Source organism: Garra rufa, chromosome 3 (assembly GCF_049309525.1).
Source record: "Garra rufa chromosome 3, GarRuf1.0, whole genome shotgun sequence".
Classification (NCBI taxonomy): domain Eukaryota; kingdom Metazoa; phylum Chordata; class Actinopteri; order Cypriniformes; family Cyprinidae; genus Garra; species Garra rufa.
In genome coordinates this window covers 60,812,889-60,830,962 of record NC_133363.1, presented here as the reverse complement: position 1 = coordinate 60,830,962, position 18,074 = coordinate 60,812,889, and the positions used below count along the sequence as shown (strand labels likewise).

The following is an 18,074-nucleotide window of genomic DNA, read 5'->3' as shown; positions in this document are numbered from 1 at the left end:
ACGTTTTTAAATTAATGTTAATTTTTCCAATTTGCCAACACCCAAAGTCACCATTTATTGGCATTTTTATTATACATCCTGGAGATGCAAACATATAACAGACCATGTAGACTCATACAAATTTGCAAAGTTCATTATTGCACCAAAATAAATAAAAGAGTACCAAAAAAATCACATTTTTGTCATTTTGCATTATAAAGCAACAGGTTTTAACACACTGAGTCCAAATAATGCTTTATTTTGGAGTTGCATGTCTGGCCTAGGCCCATCGACCATTGAGAGACCCTGACCCTCCCGATGCCCTTTAAAATGCCCCCTTTGGTGCATGTATTTCTGTTTTCAAGAACTTCAGATGCTGTCTGCAGCACAGTGTGCAGCAAACTTGTAAAGGTCAAACCGATGTCTCTGAGGGCAGACATATCAGTTCTGATGGACCATGAGGAGCATCGCTGTTAATACTCATATTCTCGAAAATGCTGATCTAGGTACAGGTTTCCTATTTCCAAATATAGCATCATGCTTGGAGAAATCTAGAAAACAGATCTCAGATCAGCAAATTTGTGAGTAAAGGCCAGCCTTTAGGCACATTTACATGTGGACCATGACGGAAAGAAAATTTTAGGCAATTTTAGGCAATTTCTTCTTTTTTTGTAGTTGTATCTTAAAAAGCTTCTGACTTCTGGTAAAGCACATTTTGAATCTTGTTTTGACCTGGACAAGCATGTGAGCAAATGACTCAATGGCTTATCAAATGTCATTTTATTCACACTTCACAAGACAGAACAGTGTATTATAACAAAAAAATAAAAAAAATAAAAAATAAAAACATTAATGAAATTTTGGAATTTAATTAAAGACATGTTTTGGCATTTCCAAATGCAATTTTATTGCCAGTATATACAGTGGGTACAGAAAGTATTCAGACCCCCTTACATTTATCACTCTTTGTTATATTGCAGCCATTTGCTAAAATCATTTAAGTTCATTTTTTTCTCTCATTAATGTATACACAGAACCCCATATTGACAGAAAAACACAGAATTGTTGACATTTTTGCAGATTTATTAAAAAAGAAAAACTGAAATATCCCACGGTCCTAAGTATTCAGACCCTTTGCTGTGACACTCAAATATTTAACTCAGGTGCTGTCCATTTCTTCTGATCATCCTTGAGATGGTTCTACACCTTCATTTGAGTCCAGCTGTGTTTGATTATACTGATTAGACTTGATTAGGAAAGCCACACACCTGACAGACCTTACAGCTCACTGTGCATGTCAGAGCAAATGAGAATCATGAGGTCAAAGGAACTGCATGAAGAGCTCAGAGACAGAATTGTGGCATTATTTTATTTCTGATTTTCTATCTATTTTCTATCAGTTATTTTACATATTTTAGGGGTGTTCAGGGAAATATTTATAGAATGTTTTTAATGACGTTAACACAGAGACATTCCTATCTTATACTTTGTGTATAAGCAGTTTAAGAATATCAGTGATGTATCAGTTATTCTACGTGTAATAATAATTTTCTTGGGTATTTGGGGGAAAAACATATTCAACATTGTTATTCTTAAAATAACATTTTATGATTTAAATACAGAAACATTCATATATCTTATCATTTGTGTAATCACTTTAATATATTCTCTAGAAACAAACAGTAATTTACTTGATCATGTAAGATTTTCAAATGTGTTTAATCTGATATTTAATAAAATGACTATACAATTAAATAAACCATGGTATACATTTTCTGTCCTGCTGTGAGGAAAACATTACAAATAAAAACTAATTTAGCACACCAATGTCTTAATGCAGAAATTTATGTCATCATACAGTTTTTTTTTTTACAAATACAGATTTTCAGAACCAAACAAGTGGAATTTCATGAAACTCGCTATAAACCTTCTTTGGCCCCATATTTATGACCAGCCCTCAAGCTACATGAAATCGAGGATGAATTTGAGAAGAAAAATGCTAGACACACCAAAAAGCACAACAGATCATTTAGAATGATATAAAGATATGATAAAAAAAGAAAAAAATACATATCACTACATACTGTAAGAAATTATGGTTGTTTTTACATTTTTCAACATTTTTAAAACTTTTCACAGTAAATTTGCTGTAACCGTCTGGCAGCAGCTAAAAGTACTTTTTATTTTTATTTTTTTACTGTGTTTAGAATAACAGTGTAGTAAACATTGACCTGTAAATTAACTGTAAATACTGGCAGCACATTTGCCTGTAGTTTACTGTAACTTTTAAACTAAATTAATGTTGGTGGATAACGCATTATAAGTAGCACAAGTTACATAATCAGATTACTTTTTCAAGTAATTAGTAAAGAGTACAGAGTACAGAGGTGTTGTATGCGCTGTGTAAACATGATGTTACGGTAGTTCTAAACTAAATGTGAACATGCATTAATTCAACTCATTTGCAAGAAAAAAAAGTATCAGTATTCATTAAAATGAATTAAAATTTCGAAATGCAAACTCAAAATATGATGCAATCCTATTAAACATGTTAAATAACACAAATAGCCTTTACGTATTTAATCCCATTTTATAAAACCAGTGTCTTTGCTGCTGATCTTTGGTGATCTAGTTTAGCCATACTAATAAGCAAAAATTACTTTAAATAAACTAACATTTGTGCTTCATTGTTTTTTATTGCTGAAGAGTGTTGAACCTTCTTCTCCTGCGTTCTGTTGTACAGACTTGAATTTACTTTTTCTTCAGCCTGAGGCTTATTGCACACGGAGTCTGAAATTTTCGCATGTTAAAAAATAAATACGACCTCATGTTGTGTCAATCATGTTTACACACTGCCTCCAAAACTTTCGTCCATCATAAAAAGTTTGGATCAGTTTTTTTTTTTTTTTTTGCATTTTCGCATTCATAGCAAGCATTTTGATAGGAAAGGATGATGAATATGAAAAAACTAAAAGCGCAAACAAAAATCTCGGACTCAGTGTGCAATGGCCTTCTTCTTTCAAATGTTTGGTGTGAAAGAGCGTTTACATTTGCTAAAAATATAACTTTATATTAAAAACAAACAAGCAAGCCCTGCCAAGATTTAAAAAGTAACACCAAAGTAACGTAATGCATTACTTTCCATAAAAAAGTAACTAAGTAATGTAATTAAATACTTTTTAGGGAGTAACAATCTATTGTAATGCATTGCTTTTTAAAAGTAACTTTCCCCAACACTGTCTCTGAGTGTCGACTCTGAACGCTGATAATTTAGCAGCAGATTCATTCATCATGACTGTAGGCTTTTGCTTCCTTGTCACAGCATATTAATAGATCTCATCAGTCTGAACTGTAAAACAGGCAAACTTGACATAAGTGACATTTGAATTATTTATAACAATGCAGAACAGCTCTGAGAGAGAAAGAGATCTCACCGTGAGCTCTGTAGCATTTGACTCCCAGTATGATGGTCACTAGCACATATGGAGAAGCTGTCAGTAGAGAACTGAGCAGTTTGAGAACTGATGATGGAGCTTAAAAACATGAAACACAACCAGACAATTTCGTAAACAAGAGATTGGACTTGTTGTTTTGTTAAAGTATACACATTTAACAGGATACACTGAGCTTAGTGAGAAGAGATTCTTCCATGAATGTAAAATCGAGTCAGTTTGTGTCTCAATGTTATGCTTGTCAATCATGTTCTGTTCATTTTTGCTCATATGAAGAAGAGATTCTGACACTCACCTGAAACGGTCAGTGTAACGTCATCACTGGTGTGTGAGTATCGTGATCCTTGTGTTTCTCTTCCAGTACAGCTGTAATTACCTGTGTGAGATTCACTAACAGAACTGATTCGGTATTCCTGAGACTGACTGACATGAATCACTGAATTGTTTTTATTCCAGGTGTAGTTCCAGCTGCTGACGTCTGTCTCCTGTATGTCACATGTGAGAGTGACCGACTGTCCTCTGAACACACGTCCATCAGGATGAACACGCACTACAGCCTTGGGTCTCTCTGTAATGATCACAAGACACATCTAAATGACTGTAGGCTTTATCAGATTCATTTAAAGGAGTAGTTCACTTTCGGAACAAAAATTTACTGACAATGTACTCACCCCGTTGTCATCCAAGATGTTCATGTCTTTCTTTCTTCAGTCATAATGCAATGATGTTTTTTGAGGAAAACATTTCAGGATTTCTCTCCATATAATGGACTTCTATGGTGCCCCCGAGTTTGAACTTCCAAAATGCAGCTTCAAAGGGCTCTAAACGATTACCGTCGAGATAAAAAGGATCTTATCTAGCAAAACGATCAGTTATTTTGTAAAAAAAAAAAAAAAAAATTATATACTTTTTAACCTCAAATGCTCATCTTGTCTAGCTCTATGTGTACTCTATGTAGAGATTAGAAAGTATATAAAGCGTAAATGTTTTGGCTGGGATCATTTAGAGCCCTTTGAAGCTGCGTTTAAGCTGCATTTTGGAAGTACAAACTCTGGGGCACCATAGAAGACCATTATATGGAGAGAAATCCTCAAATGTTTCCTCAAAAAACATAATTTACTGAACTGACTGAAAAAAGAAAGACATTAACTTCTTCGATGACACGGGGTGAGTACATTATCTGTTATTTTTTGTTCTGAAAGTGAACTACTCCTTTAACTGACTGCATATGATACTGTTGATAGATGATAATAGTTTGCATAATATTGTAGCAAACTCAAAATTAGATTGCCCAGTAAATAACACTCAGAACAGCACTTACCACTTACTCTTAGAACAACCCTTCGACTTTGAGTTGTATGGCTCCTTTTTCCTTTAAATGCACTGCACCTGTACTGTCCTCCGTCAGAGACTTTCACATCACCCAGTATTTCCGTTTCATTACCACATTTTATTCTCTCATAGTCTTTGTACCAGATCATTGTCCATCCAGTTGACCAATCCACATTACATCTCAGAGTAACTGTGTCTCCAGTGAATACTGAACTCTGGGGCTTTACAGTTAATTTAGGTTTGCCTGTAAATATTTCGCAATTTTGAGTTAATGAACAGTATTCAGTCATTATGTATCACTGCTTATGACTTCTACATTTATATTAAAGGGGTCATCGGATGGCCATTTTCCACAAGTTCATATGATTCTTTAGGGTCTTAATGAAAAGTCTCTAATATACTTTGGTTAAAAATTCTCAATAGTAGTGTAAAAAACACTCTTTTACCTTGTCAAAATCAGCTCTGCAAAATTTTAGCTCATTTTAAGACATGGCCCCTTTAAATGCCAGCGAGCTCTGCTCGCCCCGCACCTCTCTACTGAGGGATTAGGATCTGTAATGTTTACTTTAGGCGCATTTAGCGCCTTTAGCTGCATTTAGCCCCGTTTATCGAGGAAACTTGCCACAAGCACATTATTAGGAAAGGCCATTTGCAAAGATGCATAAAAACCCTTATACTCACTTCTGCTGTCGGTGAAGCTGCATCACGTATGATTCACACAAAGTTAGATGCATATATAGATCGCAATTGGCGCTTTCCATTTAAAAACGAAAGTAACGTTAAAATTCTGCGTCTTCAGCGGCTCAGATGTCGGTAGTAAATGACTGCTTTGTTCATTATTACATCCAACAACAGAACACCTCAATCGCTCAATTAGAGTCTTCCTCTGCACGAGTCACACAATATCAATCGTATTCGGACTGTTTCAGCTCGGTGAGGGCGGGTCTAAGGTAAGACGCTCATGTCAATCAACTGTGTTTCATCACAACGACAAGAAGCTGAGAATGATCTGATTTTAAAAAGGGGATATTAGTTTTAAAGATTAAAAAAATATATCATTGTAGGGTGGTTGTGTACACAAACTACCAACACACATTAATGTGCAAACAAAATGTAAAAGTTAGTTTTGCACCCGATGACCCCTTTAAGGAAATACATCACCCAAAAATGGAAATGCTGTCATTTTTTACTCCCTCATGTCGTTCCAAATCTGTAAGACCTTTGTTTATCTTCAGAACACAAACTAAGATATTTTTTAAGAAATCTGAGATGGTCCTACTATGTTCAAGGTACAGAAAGTGACTAAGAACATTGACAAAATAGTATGTGACATCAGTGGTTTAACCAAAATTTTATGAAGCTACAAAAATACTTAATGTGTGCAAAAAATTACGGTTAAACCACTGATGTCACATACTATTTTGTCAATGTTCTTAGTCACTTTCTGTACCTTGAACATAGTAGGACCATCTCAGATTTCTTTGGACCTTAAATGTGGTCGGACCCTTGCTGTCTATGGAGGGTCAAAGAGCTCACGGACTTCATTAAAAATATCTTAATTTGTGTTCCAAAGATGAACAAAGCTCTTATGGGTTTGGGACAACATGAGGGTTAGTAATTAGTAGGGATGGGAATCGAAAACCGGTTCTTGTTGAGAACCGGTTCCCAGTGTTTCAATTCCTTTGAATCGTTTGCAAAATTTGCAAACGATTCCCTTAACGATTCCAGTGGGCACGAATGACGTCATCACGCGCATTGCGTAACGTATGCACGTTGCGTAGCTTACGCTCAGTCAATAGTAAGCATGGCTCCTAAGCGGAACAAACGCTCAAAAGTCTGGTTGTATTTCACCAAAAAAGACGAAAATAGGGCAACTTGCAATACTTGCAGCGTAGATATTTCCTCAAAGGGAGGAAATACCACTAACATGCTAAAACATTTGCGCACACAGCATGCAATAACAATAAAAGAATGTTGCGTTTTCGATCCGCTCCGGACTAACAGTTCTCAACCCAGCAGCGGCAGCAGCAGCAACAACGTTATTTCCTCGGCTAATAAAACTGATATTTAATAACTAATAACTAATTAACTAACAAACACTGCCATCATATTAGCTGTGTAAAACTTGCTGTTAGTAACGGTTAACGTTAAATGAACGCCTTCTCATGCATTACATTTTGATGACCATCACATAAGTCCAGAAAGATCACGTGTCGTTCCTGAAAAAGCAGATATGCTTATTTTTTTTGCAAAATAATTGTTAAATCTTCATAGCAAGCTGATGGTTGCAGATTTGCAAAATGCACAGTTCAGCTGCATTTTACACTGTATTGTATTTGTCACTGGCAGACAGTTCTATTTTTGAGTTCATATATATCCTTTTAAAAAGGAGAATTTTAATTTCTATTAGAAAATGTTGGACATTCTTGTAGAATTTCCACAAAATAATTTATGTTGTATTTTGTTAATTTTACAGAAGAATATTTATTTTATTATTTAATAAATTTTCTCATTGGTGATGATAATCAACAATTTGTTGTCCCTTTTCTTCTAAATGAGAATCGATAAGGGAATCGATAAAGAATCGAATCGTTAAGCAGAATCGAAAAAGGAATTGGAATCGTAAAAATCTTATCAATTCCCATCCCTAGTAATTAGTGACAGAATTAATGACATTTTTGGGTAAACGATCCCTTTAATGTCTAAACTTTTCTACACCTTTCAGCTTAAAGTAAGGTAAAGTAAGGCAGATGCTGGATGCAATTAGCAATATGAGCTATTTACTAAGTGTAGTCCCTTTAAAGTAGAAATGAATTAGTCAGTCAAGTTACATTATTTAAAAAAATCACTTTCACTTTTAAAAAAGAATATATAACAAACACTATTCAAATTAAAATTTTAAGGAAAAAAGGATGCTTTGTTAGCTTTTGGAGCAAGGGTGCTGCCATCTTGCCACAGCATGTGACTTCACAGGGTTGGTTCGCTCCGATGGTCAGTACAACATATAAGCATTTCTTGACATTTTGAGCGCACACTTGTTTTTAAATGGAGGAATAATAACTTGAAAGGGCTGTTGAGTCCATAAGTGCCTATGCATTTGAGCCAAAATGGCGATTGGACCATGCAGAAATACTGTTTGAGGTTGAAGAAGCCGTGAACCTGCTGGTTTGGGGTAAAGTGCAAACAATAGACGTTTACATAGATACTCCTCAAGATTGTCATTCTGACATAATTTTGTGTGCATTTGCTGATAAGGGAATGAAAGAGTGTTCAAACTGTGGCGTTTTGTGTGTGTGTGTGGCGCCATCGGCGCCTACAGAGACTACAGCATCACAGCACGTATGTACCCCATTGAACTCTATTTTGTTCTGTCTCATGCTTGAATGGATTAAACATTTTATTATTTAAAATGAGAGGCTTAAAACATGTGAGAACTTTAGGAAGGAAGCAGCACTGACTCGATTTGTCAGCTAGATGATTAGTTAAACACTGCGTCCTTGTAATAATTAGTCCACTGAACGGCGAGATGTGAGAACCCATGTGCAGTTTCATTTACAGTGATAATCCAAAAAACATAATCTAATTTGACTTAACTTGACAAACTTGGCATAAACTTGACTTGACTTAATATAGACTTGACATGAAACAGACTTGAAATAGACAGACACTTCCCAAACAGCAGAATTACAACTTCAATACACAACAATGAACAAAAGAACAGGAGGGATATTTATACTACACAATGAGGGTCACATGACAAACAAACCAATGAGAAACATGAAACAAGACCATGGCAACCAATAAATGAACCAATGAAAACATTGACACAAAGAATTAAGACAACCAATGGCAGGAATACATGAGGGAAAGGGAAGCAAAACTTGACAAGGAACATGGCAAAACTTCAAAATAAAAAGACATGAACATGAAAACCCAAAACAAAATTCCAAATTACAATCCTGTTAACAGCAGGAAAGCTAATTGTATTTACAGGTGAACATAATAAAATATGTCACATACAACTAGTTAACAAGTCAGGGTAATGCAAATATGTCTGACATAACAATAAAATATTGTTTTAAGTGTTGTATGCCCTGCTGAAAAAAACAGCATATGCTGCTTAGGTAAGTTTTGGTGCTGGGATGCTGGTTTTAGCTGGTTTATGCTGGTCCTTTTTAAAATTGTAAAAACTACCTAACCAGCAGCCTAACCTAACAGGGGTAGCCGTGGCCTAATGGTTAGAGAGTCGGACTTGTAACCCAAAGATTGCAGATTCGAGTCACTGGTCCGGCATTGTGAATGTACAGCACTCTCTCCACCCTCAAAACCACGACTGAGGTGAGTCCCTTGAGCAAGGCACCGTTCCCCCAACTGCTCCCCGGGTGCCGCAGCAATGGCTGCCGACTTCTCCGGGTGTGTGTTCATGGTGTGTGTGTTCACTACTGTGTGAGCACTTGGATGGGTTAATTGCAGAGCACAAATTCCGAATATGGGTCACCATACTTGGCCTCACGTCACCTCCTTTCCTTCCTTTGCAAATGCTGTTTTTTTCAGCAGGGTGTTTACATCATGTTGCACCTCGCAAACAATATTTGGGATACCACAATCAAAACTCATCATATAAACTGTTTGATGAATTTTGAAATTATGGTGAATTTTTTATTTTATTTTATTTTATTTTATTTTTTTGTTAAAATAACATTTGTGCGTTCAAAATGTAAAGAAATGCTTATATTACTGTACTGGCCATCAGAGCGAACCAACACCATGATATCACACGCTGTGGTACTGCAAGATGGCAGCGCCCTTGCTCCAAAAGCTATAACAATAAATGGTTACATTAATCATGTTTGTTATATATTTTTTTAATTAAAGTGGAAATCACTTTACTATAATGCAAACTTGACTTACCGATTCACTTTCACTTTAAGGCAAGTCATGTCACTCGGCGGCCATCTTTGAAATGCCTCTCGGGCATCTCTTTGAATGGGAAAACATAAAACTCTCCAAAACGGTTCACCAAGCTTACGATTAAACTTCGCATTTGAAATTACCACTGAAATCTGACAGCAACTGCCTCATAATTGTTGTTTCTAATGCTTAAATAATGTTAAAAAGGCTTATTTTGTCAGGCTAGAGCAGCCAATACACATGAGTGCAAGTATGCGAATGCTGTCTGTTTCTATAGGAAACTGAGCTTCTAACGGCAGCTGCAGTGACGCAGTGTCTTTAGTAATCAACAATTGGCTCTTTCATTTAGAAGGTGGAGCTTATTCACCATATTGCAATTTTTCCCATTCATTAGTATAAGGAGTGCACACTCTTTCTATATAAAGTGTTTGGTGTAGCATAAAATACTCAATGATTCTGTCAGTGTTACAGCATCACTGATGTGAATCACTTTTTCTCTCTTCTCTGCAGTTTGTTATTGTGAGATCAGTTATCAGTTCACTGTAGATATTGAATTTGAGCTTACTTTATGGATTAAGTAAGGTGGATTATACTATCTACATTTGACTCTGAATGTGTGCTGACGTATAACAAAGTTTTGACAAATGCATTCATTTTGCACTCCAGCATCACTATGTCCATGTCTAAAAGTCACAGTCTTTCCACTAAATATCTGATGTGGGTTAGGCTGTGCATTCAGGACAAGTTTAGGACTAAAACTGGTACTTTCCAATACCATTACCCTCTCTCAATCCTACATTGCTTTCTGTCAACACAATAAAGACTAAAATGACTCATAAAAACACTCTTGTTCAGTTCATGATCAGTTCAAGTGGAAATCATGCAAAGATTTAAATAAAAATATATGTATCACCTAGAGTCTGTCCAGGGGGGATGTTGGAAATCAGCGCTAAAAAACAAAAAGAGAAAATCACATTGATTTAAGATCATGTTTCTTCTGAATGCCATGTATGACTCTGAACATCCTCAAACTGGTGCTTAAAGTCCCCCACCAGTCACTAATTTTATAACTTAAAACTCATCTTTAATGACGTAAAACTAATTTATTTTTGTCTTAAAATGACTTGAATGTAACTCTACGAAAATAGTGGTTAGGCTATAGTTATTGAAGAGTGAATCCACAAGCCTAAAAAAGCTTGCTCAGATGTAAAGAACAGCATAGATGGCATGGTTATTAACATCATTAATCATTCGTTTGACGTGACTGCAGAACCATAAGCCACCTCACAGCATTATCTATACATGGTATTCTATTGCTGAACAACAATTCTAGAACAACAAAACCATTAAACCAAGTCTCTGAGAGTTCAGCGTTAAAAGTAAAGACTATGTAGATGCACTCATATCTGCTAATGCAGATGAACTGAAGATAACACTTAAAAAAACTATTACAGAACACATCAGCATTTCCAATTCATATTAAGGCTAATGTAACCTCAAACTAGTCCAACACACACAAAAAACAATAACAGTTTTCTAATGAGTTTCCACATGAGTTTTCCAATTTAACACGTGAACCATTAGGGCTAGTTTAAACTAAAACTAGTCCAATGGCAACACACACATTCATTGCATTTTGTTCGATCAGTGTTTCACCCCTGTTGGCGTTGTTTTCTTCTCACCGGCTGAGCATGTTCAGTTAGGGGTTCGTTGGGTTTGTGCAGCATGAACTGGCCTTTACAAACCTTAAATTGTACCACCGAAGCCATCATAACTGATAAAGACACTGATCTCATTTATCTACAGCACAGCAATGTATATTTGACTTTGATTTGTCACACACAGATATCATGAGCAACAGACGGATTTGATACTCTGCCACAGATTATCAGCAGCATAAATAAAAACAGATTAAATACATACAGTACAGTTTTAAGATTAAAAACACATGAACACTGATCCACTCCATCACTACACAAAATAAGAGAAGTAATACATAAATGAGAAAATGATACTCACAGAGTGTTAGAAGAAGTAAACTAGGCTCCATACTGATCTATTAATGCACAAAGTTAAACACAGAGTCGGTGTTATAGAATCAATACTTCCTGTAAAGAAGAGTGTGAAGGGAGAAAGAAGGAAGACAGAAAATTAAATTGACAATATATAGATGACAGTACAGGAAATACATGTGTGCAGAAAACATCTAGTATCAAAAATGCATTCTGTGTTTTAGCTCTAAACTGCAAATCTTTAGAGAATATTATTACTGTATATATTATATAATTATGATATATATTATATATTACAGCAGTTTTTTTAAAGAAACTTTAAACCTTTTTGTAATATATTCTTGAGAACGTATCGAAGATTCCTTATAACATAAAATAAATTAGTTTTATGTGACTTTTGTAAAAAAGAAAAAGGAAATTCATAATTTTGGCAAAAACATGTTTTTACAGTGTGGTTTCAATCTATATTTTTATGTTGGATCTGAACAGGGCTTCACGCAGGTCACTTTAAACCAAACATTATGAATAGAGCCACTTTTGTCAGACTGGGCATAAAACATAGTTTTGCCCAGTGTTAGAAAAGGAAGTGTGAAGACATCTACGTTACCAAGAATTTCTGAATCACTATTATGGACATTTAGCTGTTTTTTTTTTTTTTTTATCATTGCAGAATGAGAAGCCACATGACTGACTGTGGTCAGTCTGAGTGGTGTCTGAGTCAAGCCGTATCATCATTTACTGGCTGGTAAACTCTTCATCAGAACAGGGAAGCCTCTTCTGCTTCTGTCGTCTATACTGTGTGGGCATGAATGTCTTTGTAGAGATTTTATATATCAGAATCAGAATCAGAAAGAGCTTTATTGCCAAGTATGCTTGCGCATACAAGGAATTTGTTTCAGTGTTATTAGCTTCCAGTACACAGAGACACACAGACAATAAAAAAGAGAATAAGAAAAATTACATATATGTAAGCATAAATAGACCAAAAATAAAAAATAGAAAATAATAATAATACTTTTAATAAATATGTATGTACAGTTGTGCTATAGGTGATAGGATGCAATGCAGGGATGTGTTAGGGTGGAGGTGGTAGCAGTAGATGTCAGATTATTCCACACACTTTTTGCATTTTAACTGTTCATAAGGTGGATTGCCTGGGGGAAAAACTGTTCATGCATCTGGTAGTCCTGATATTTGGGGCTCTGTAGTGCCGGCCGGATGGTAAGAGTTCAAAGAGAGGATGGCTTGGATGTGAGGGGTCCACAGTGATTTTCTGAGCTCTTTTCTTCACTCTGGATGTATACAGTTCTTGAAGGGTGGGCAGGGGAGCACCAATAATCCTCTCAGCAGACCGAACCATTCTCTGCAATCTTCTGATGTCTGATTTTGTAGCTGAGCCAAACCAGACAGTTATTGATGTGCACAGAACAGACTCGATGATGGCTGAGTAGAACTGTCTCAGTAACTCCTGTGGTAGGTTGAACTTCTTCAGCTGGCGAAGGAAGTACAACCTTTGTTGGGCCTTTTGTACAGTGGAGTTGATGTGAGTGTCCCACTTCAGGTCCTGGGAGATGAAACATCCCAGGAACTTGAATGTCTCCACCGTAGCCACAGTGCTGTCCATGATGGTGAGTGAGGAAAGTGCAGGGGGGTTCCTCCTGAAGTCCACTATCATCTCTACAGTTTTGAGCTTGTTCAGCTCCAGGTTGTTGTGACTGCACCAGACAGCCAGCTCTTTTACTTCCTGTCTGTAGGCAGACTCGTCACCGTCCCGAATGAGGCCGATAACCGTGGTGTCGTCTGCAAACTTCAGGAGCTTGACAGAGGGGTCTTTAGAGGTGCAGTCGTTGGTGTAGAGGGAGAAGAGCAGTGGGGAGAGAACACAACCTTGAGGGGTGCCAGTGTTGGTGGTGCAGCTGCTTGATGTGAATTTCCCCAGTCTCACCAGCTGTTGCCTATCTGTCAGAAAGCTGGTGATCAATTGACAGATAGGGCAAGGAACAGAAAGTTGGTTTAGTTTGGTGTGGAGGAGTGAAGGAATGATGGTGTTGAAGGCCGAACTGAAGTCCACAAACAGGGTCCTCACATAAGTCCCTGGTCTGTCCAGATGCTGCAGGATGAAGTGCAAGCCAATGTTCACTGCATCATCCACTGACCTGTTTGCTCGGTAAGCAAACTGCAGGGGGTCCAGTAAGGGTCCGGTGATGTCCTTCAGATAAGCCAGAACCAGTTTTTCAAACGACTTCATGACGACAGATGTTAGCGCCACAGGTCTGTAGTCGTTAAGTCCTGTTATCTTGGATTTCTTTGGGACAGGAATAATGGTTGAGCATTTTAGGCAGTGAGGGACTTCACACAGCTCCAGAGATATGTGAAAAAATGGGGGCCAGCTCATCAGCGCAGGTTTTCAGACAGGCTGGTGTCACACCATCTGGTCCTTTCTTCTTTTGTTCTTCCTGAAGACCTGGCACACCTCATCTTTGCTGTTTTGAAGTGAAGGGGGGGGGGGGGGGGGGTTGCTGGAGGTGTTAATGGTTGTGTGAAGAGATTGTCAGAACAGGTTTGGAGAGTTTCAAATCTACAGTAAAACTCATTCAGGTCTTCAGCAAGTCGTTGAGTTGCCTCAGTGCATGGGGGTGGTGTCCTGTAGTTTGTGATGGTTTTCAGGCCTTTCTACACTGAACTTGGATTATTCGAAGTGAACTGATCTTCTAACCTTTTTGCATAGGTCTTTTTAGCCACTCTAATCTCTTTATTCAGTGTGTTCCTGGTCTGGTTGTACAAGACTCTATCCCCTTTTCTGTAGGCATCCTCTTTGGCCTGACGAAGATGTCTGAGTTTTTCTGTAAACCATGGCTTGTCATTGTTGTATGTTAAATAAGTTCTGGTAGGAATGCATAAATCCTCACAGAAACTGATATATGAAGTAACAGTCTCTGTGAGCTCGTCCAGATCGGTGGCAGCAGCTTCAAAAACACTCCAATCAGTCAAATAGAAACAGGATTGTAAGACCTGTTCTGTTTCGTTGGTCCATCTTTTTACAGTCTTAACTACAGGTTTAGCAGTTTTAAGTTTTTGTCTGTAGGTTGGTATAAGATGGACCAGACAGTGATCAGATAGTCCCAAAGCTGCCCGTGGGACAGAGTGATATGCATTCCTTATTGTGGTGTAACAGTGGTCCAATATATTACTGTCTCTTGTCGGACATGTAACATGCTGTCTGTATTTTGGCAGTTCATGTGAGAGATTTGCTTTATTAAAATCCCCAAGAATGATTAAAACAGAGTCCGGGTTTTGTTGTTCTTTCTCTGTGATCTGATCGGAGAGTTTCTGCAACGCCAGGTTTACTAGCGCTTGCAGTGGAATGAACACACTCACGAGAATGAACAAGCAAAACTCTCACGGCGAATAGAACGGCTTACAGTTAATGAAAAGCGCTTCTAGATCAGAACAGCACATCTTCTTTAACACTGTTACATCTGTACACCACCTCTCATTGATGTAAAAGCACGTCCCGCCGCTGCGCGATTTCCCCGTCGATTCTGTGTTGCAGTCTCCTCTGAACAGCTGATATCCCAGTAGATTAATCGCGCTGTCCGGTATAGCCGCGTTTAACCAGGTTTCCGTGAAACATAGAGCAGCAGAGTGTGAAAAATACTTATTTGTCCGGGAGAGCAGAAGGAGTTCGACCGTTTTATTGGGTAGAGAGCGGAGATTCGCCAGATGTTTGCCTTGCAGCGACAGCCTGAATCCACGCTGACGAAGCTTCACGAGCGTGCCGGCGCGCTTCCCCCTCCTGCGCGTCCGAAAGCGTCCGAAAGCGTCTCAGCACTGCTGCTCCGCCAACTACTATGTTCAGCGAAACATCCGAATAATCAAAAACCGGTAGGAGATTATATGGTGTGTTCTGCCGAATGTTCAGCAGATCATCTCTGGTAAAACTGATCATGTTTGCAGAACAAAAAATCAGGAAAAACTAACAAAAACACTAAAATAACTGGAGAGCTAAGCACAGAGGCTGCCATCCACGGCGCCATCTTGATGAGAAAGGTATGATAATATTAGATGGGTTTGTCAGTCCCATGACAACAAATAGCACACCTATGAAATTTCAAAGTCATGACATTAGTATTATTTTAGCACTTGATGAGAGAATTGGCCATATGCATGGAGCTTTCTTTAGAACTTCTGCATAATGAGACAGTAAGCCGCACGTAAACTTCCCCTGAAGCTCATTTTATTATATGTAGGTGGACACCTCCTGAGACTCCTCTACTGCCTCGTTCTTTTTAGAAACTGAGAAAAATAATAATTGCAACATCGTAAATAATGATAGCGGCATGAACATTTAGTTTCATATTATTTAACAACATATCAAATGCCGATCCTGGTAATCCCAGGCCAGTACCTGCACAGTTCTACATTTAGGAAATGCTGATAGCTAAACACTATCATAATGTGTTTAGGCTAACGTTAGCTAGCTAGCAATACTTCTCTTCGAGGATATCTTAATGCTATTCTTGATAATCAGTAACTTGCCTTCATAGTCATGAACACATTTTTAAAATCTTTTTTTTAGTTTAAAGCCTTTATTATTTTTAAACTCTACAGCTGTGCAATAAAATTCACTTTTTCACACATTATTCACACATGAAAGATTCACTTTTTATTCATAAAGACAACATGGAAAAAATGTCTTTTCACTAAAAACGTCTTTTTTAAGCCCAAAATGACATGAAATTACTCATATAACCAGAAGATGGCAGTAGAGGATTAATCATTGGCTGCAGCTGCCATTTCAACTCCCTAATTTTTTTAAGACGTCTTGCTTTTCGATTTATTATAAAATTACTAGTATAATAAATTGTAGTACTTTTATGGCACTGAAGTAGTACAGCAAGTGCAGAAAGTCATTAAGCTCAGACACAAACAGCCTATAAGGGTGAGTTATTTAAATACTTATATATAGTTCACTACAAATTAAATAAGTTAAATATTAATGGTATAAGAATTAAATGTGCTCAATATGAATCCATATGTATTATGAAATATTTTATATAATTTAATAACTACATCTTTTAAGCGTTATCTTGAACTGTAAAAGCTATTAAATAGCCTATATTTAACCAACACAAACTTGTTACTGCAGTAGTTTTGTTACTCTGAATTTAGTCTGAATCATTAAGCTCTTTTTTTTAAATCAGCTTGTCAGATGTTTTGTCTGGTTATTTCTGTCAAACATAGCAATGACTTGCGCATATTTAGCTGATTTACTTGCATATTTTTTTAAACTGGCTTTTGTCATTCTTGAAATGGTACATGGACGTTTGGTCCTCTTAGACAAACAAAACTTTTCTTTGAATGTGAATGGACTATTATGGCACATTACAGTTGACTGGAAATGACTTAGCTGGCTTGTCTAAACAAGGAAGTAATCCGTGCATGTGGTCAATTGGTGCAGAAGACGTTTGTTTGTGAAGTGTATTTGTAAGCATTTAGTAAAATTCTGATTTTGCAGATTTTTGCTGCAGAAAATGGTCAATTACTGTCATGTTTTGGGCTGTGCTAACATTTATAAGTACTATAACACAAGTATAAGTACTACAGACTGTCAAAAGTTATAACAAATCAAAGAGAAGTGTGCAAAAAACTGTCTGAGGAACAAAACATGTTTGTGGTTGGCCAAACTGAACCAGAATTTCCAGGTCAAGAATCTTGACAACATTTGTGGTTGTTTGTATTATTTCCAGTCAGGTAGGTGAAAAATTTGACTTATATCTTAATTAATTCTTCTTGTACGTATCTTTACCACCTATTAACTTTAGTTTGTCAAAATATTGTGCCCTTTGCTGCTTACTACGTCCTTCTCTGATTAGCAGTTTCCACACATTCTATTAATGGTTTAGACAGCATAAATTAGTAGAACAATGTATTGAGTATGAACTGTGAAATCCATTCTGTTGTTTACATCCGAGTATCACCAATATGGAAGTGCATTCGGGTATCTGACCAAACCTATTGCATGTAAACATGATGAACTGAAATCAATGCGCTTGTTTCTTTTTCACAAACAATTAAAACAGTTAAACCTAAAAGACTTTACCATGCATGTGCATGATGGAGCGCATCAGAAAGGAGCACAATAACAGTACATTTACTGAAATGTTTTTTTTATATATATATAAGTATATTATATTTGTCGATTTATGGGGCAGGCAGCGAGCGGATCGTGAAGAAAGGTCAGCTGAATTTGACACTTTATGTTTCAGGCTTGAAATCGCTGATACAACCTTTAATTGTTTGAAAAACCTACTTTTTCGAACTTGTCCCAGATGGTTAGTCTGATTTTCACCAAAATTGGCAGAGATCATCTTCAGACCATGGTGGC

The 18,074-nt window shown here is 37.0% G+C and overlaps 1 protein-coding gene across 1 annotated transcript in view; it reads right to left on the bottom strand.

The window, feature by feature from the left end:
• The window catches only part of LOC141331691 (B-cell receptor CD22), a 79,845-nt gene that overhangs the window by 61,167 nt on the left and 604 nt on the right, over positions 1 to 18,074 (bottom strand). Inside the window, exons 3-4 of the mRNA XM_073836726.1 lie at positions 4,753 to 5,007; positions 3,727 to 3,999 (exon numbers count right to left, since the gene is read on the bottom strand). Of these exons, the coding sequence (XP_073692827.1) occupies positions 3,727 to 3,999; positions 4,753 to 5,007 (528 nt within the window). The remainder of the gene's footprint in view (positions 1 to 3,726; positions 4,000 to 4,752; positions 5,008 to 18,074) is intronic.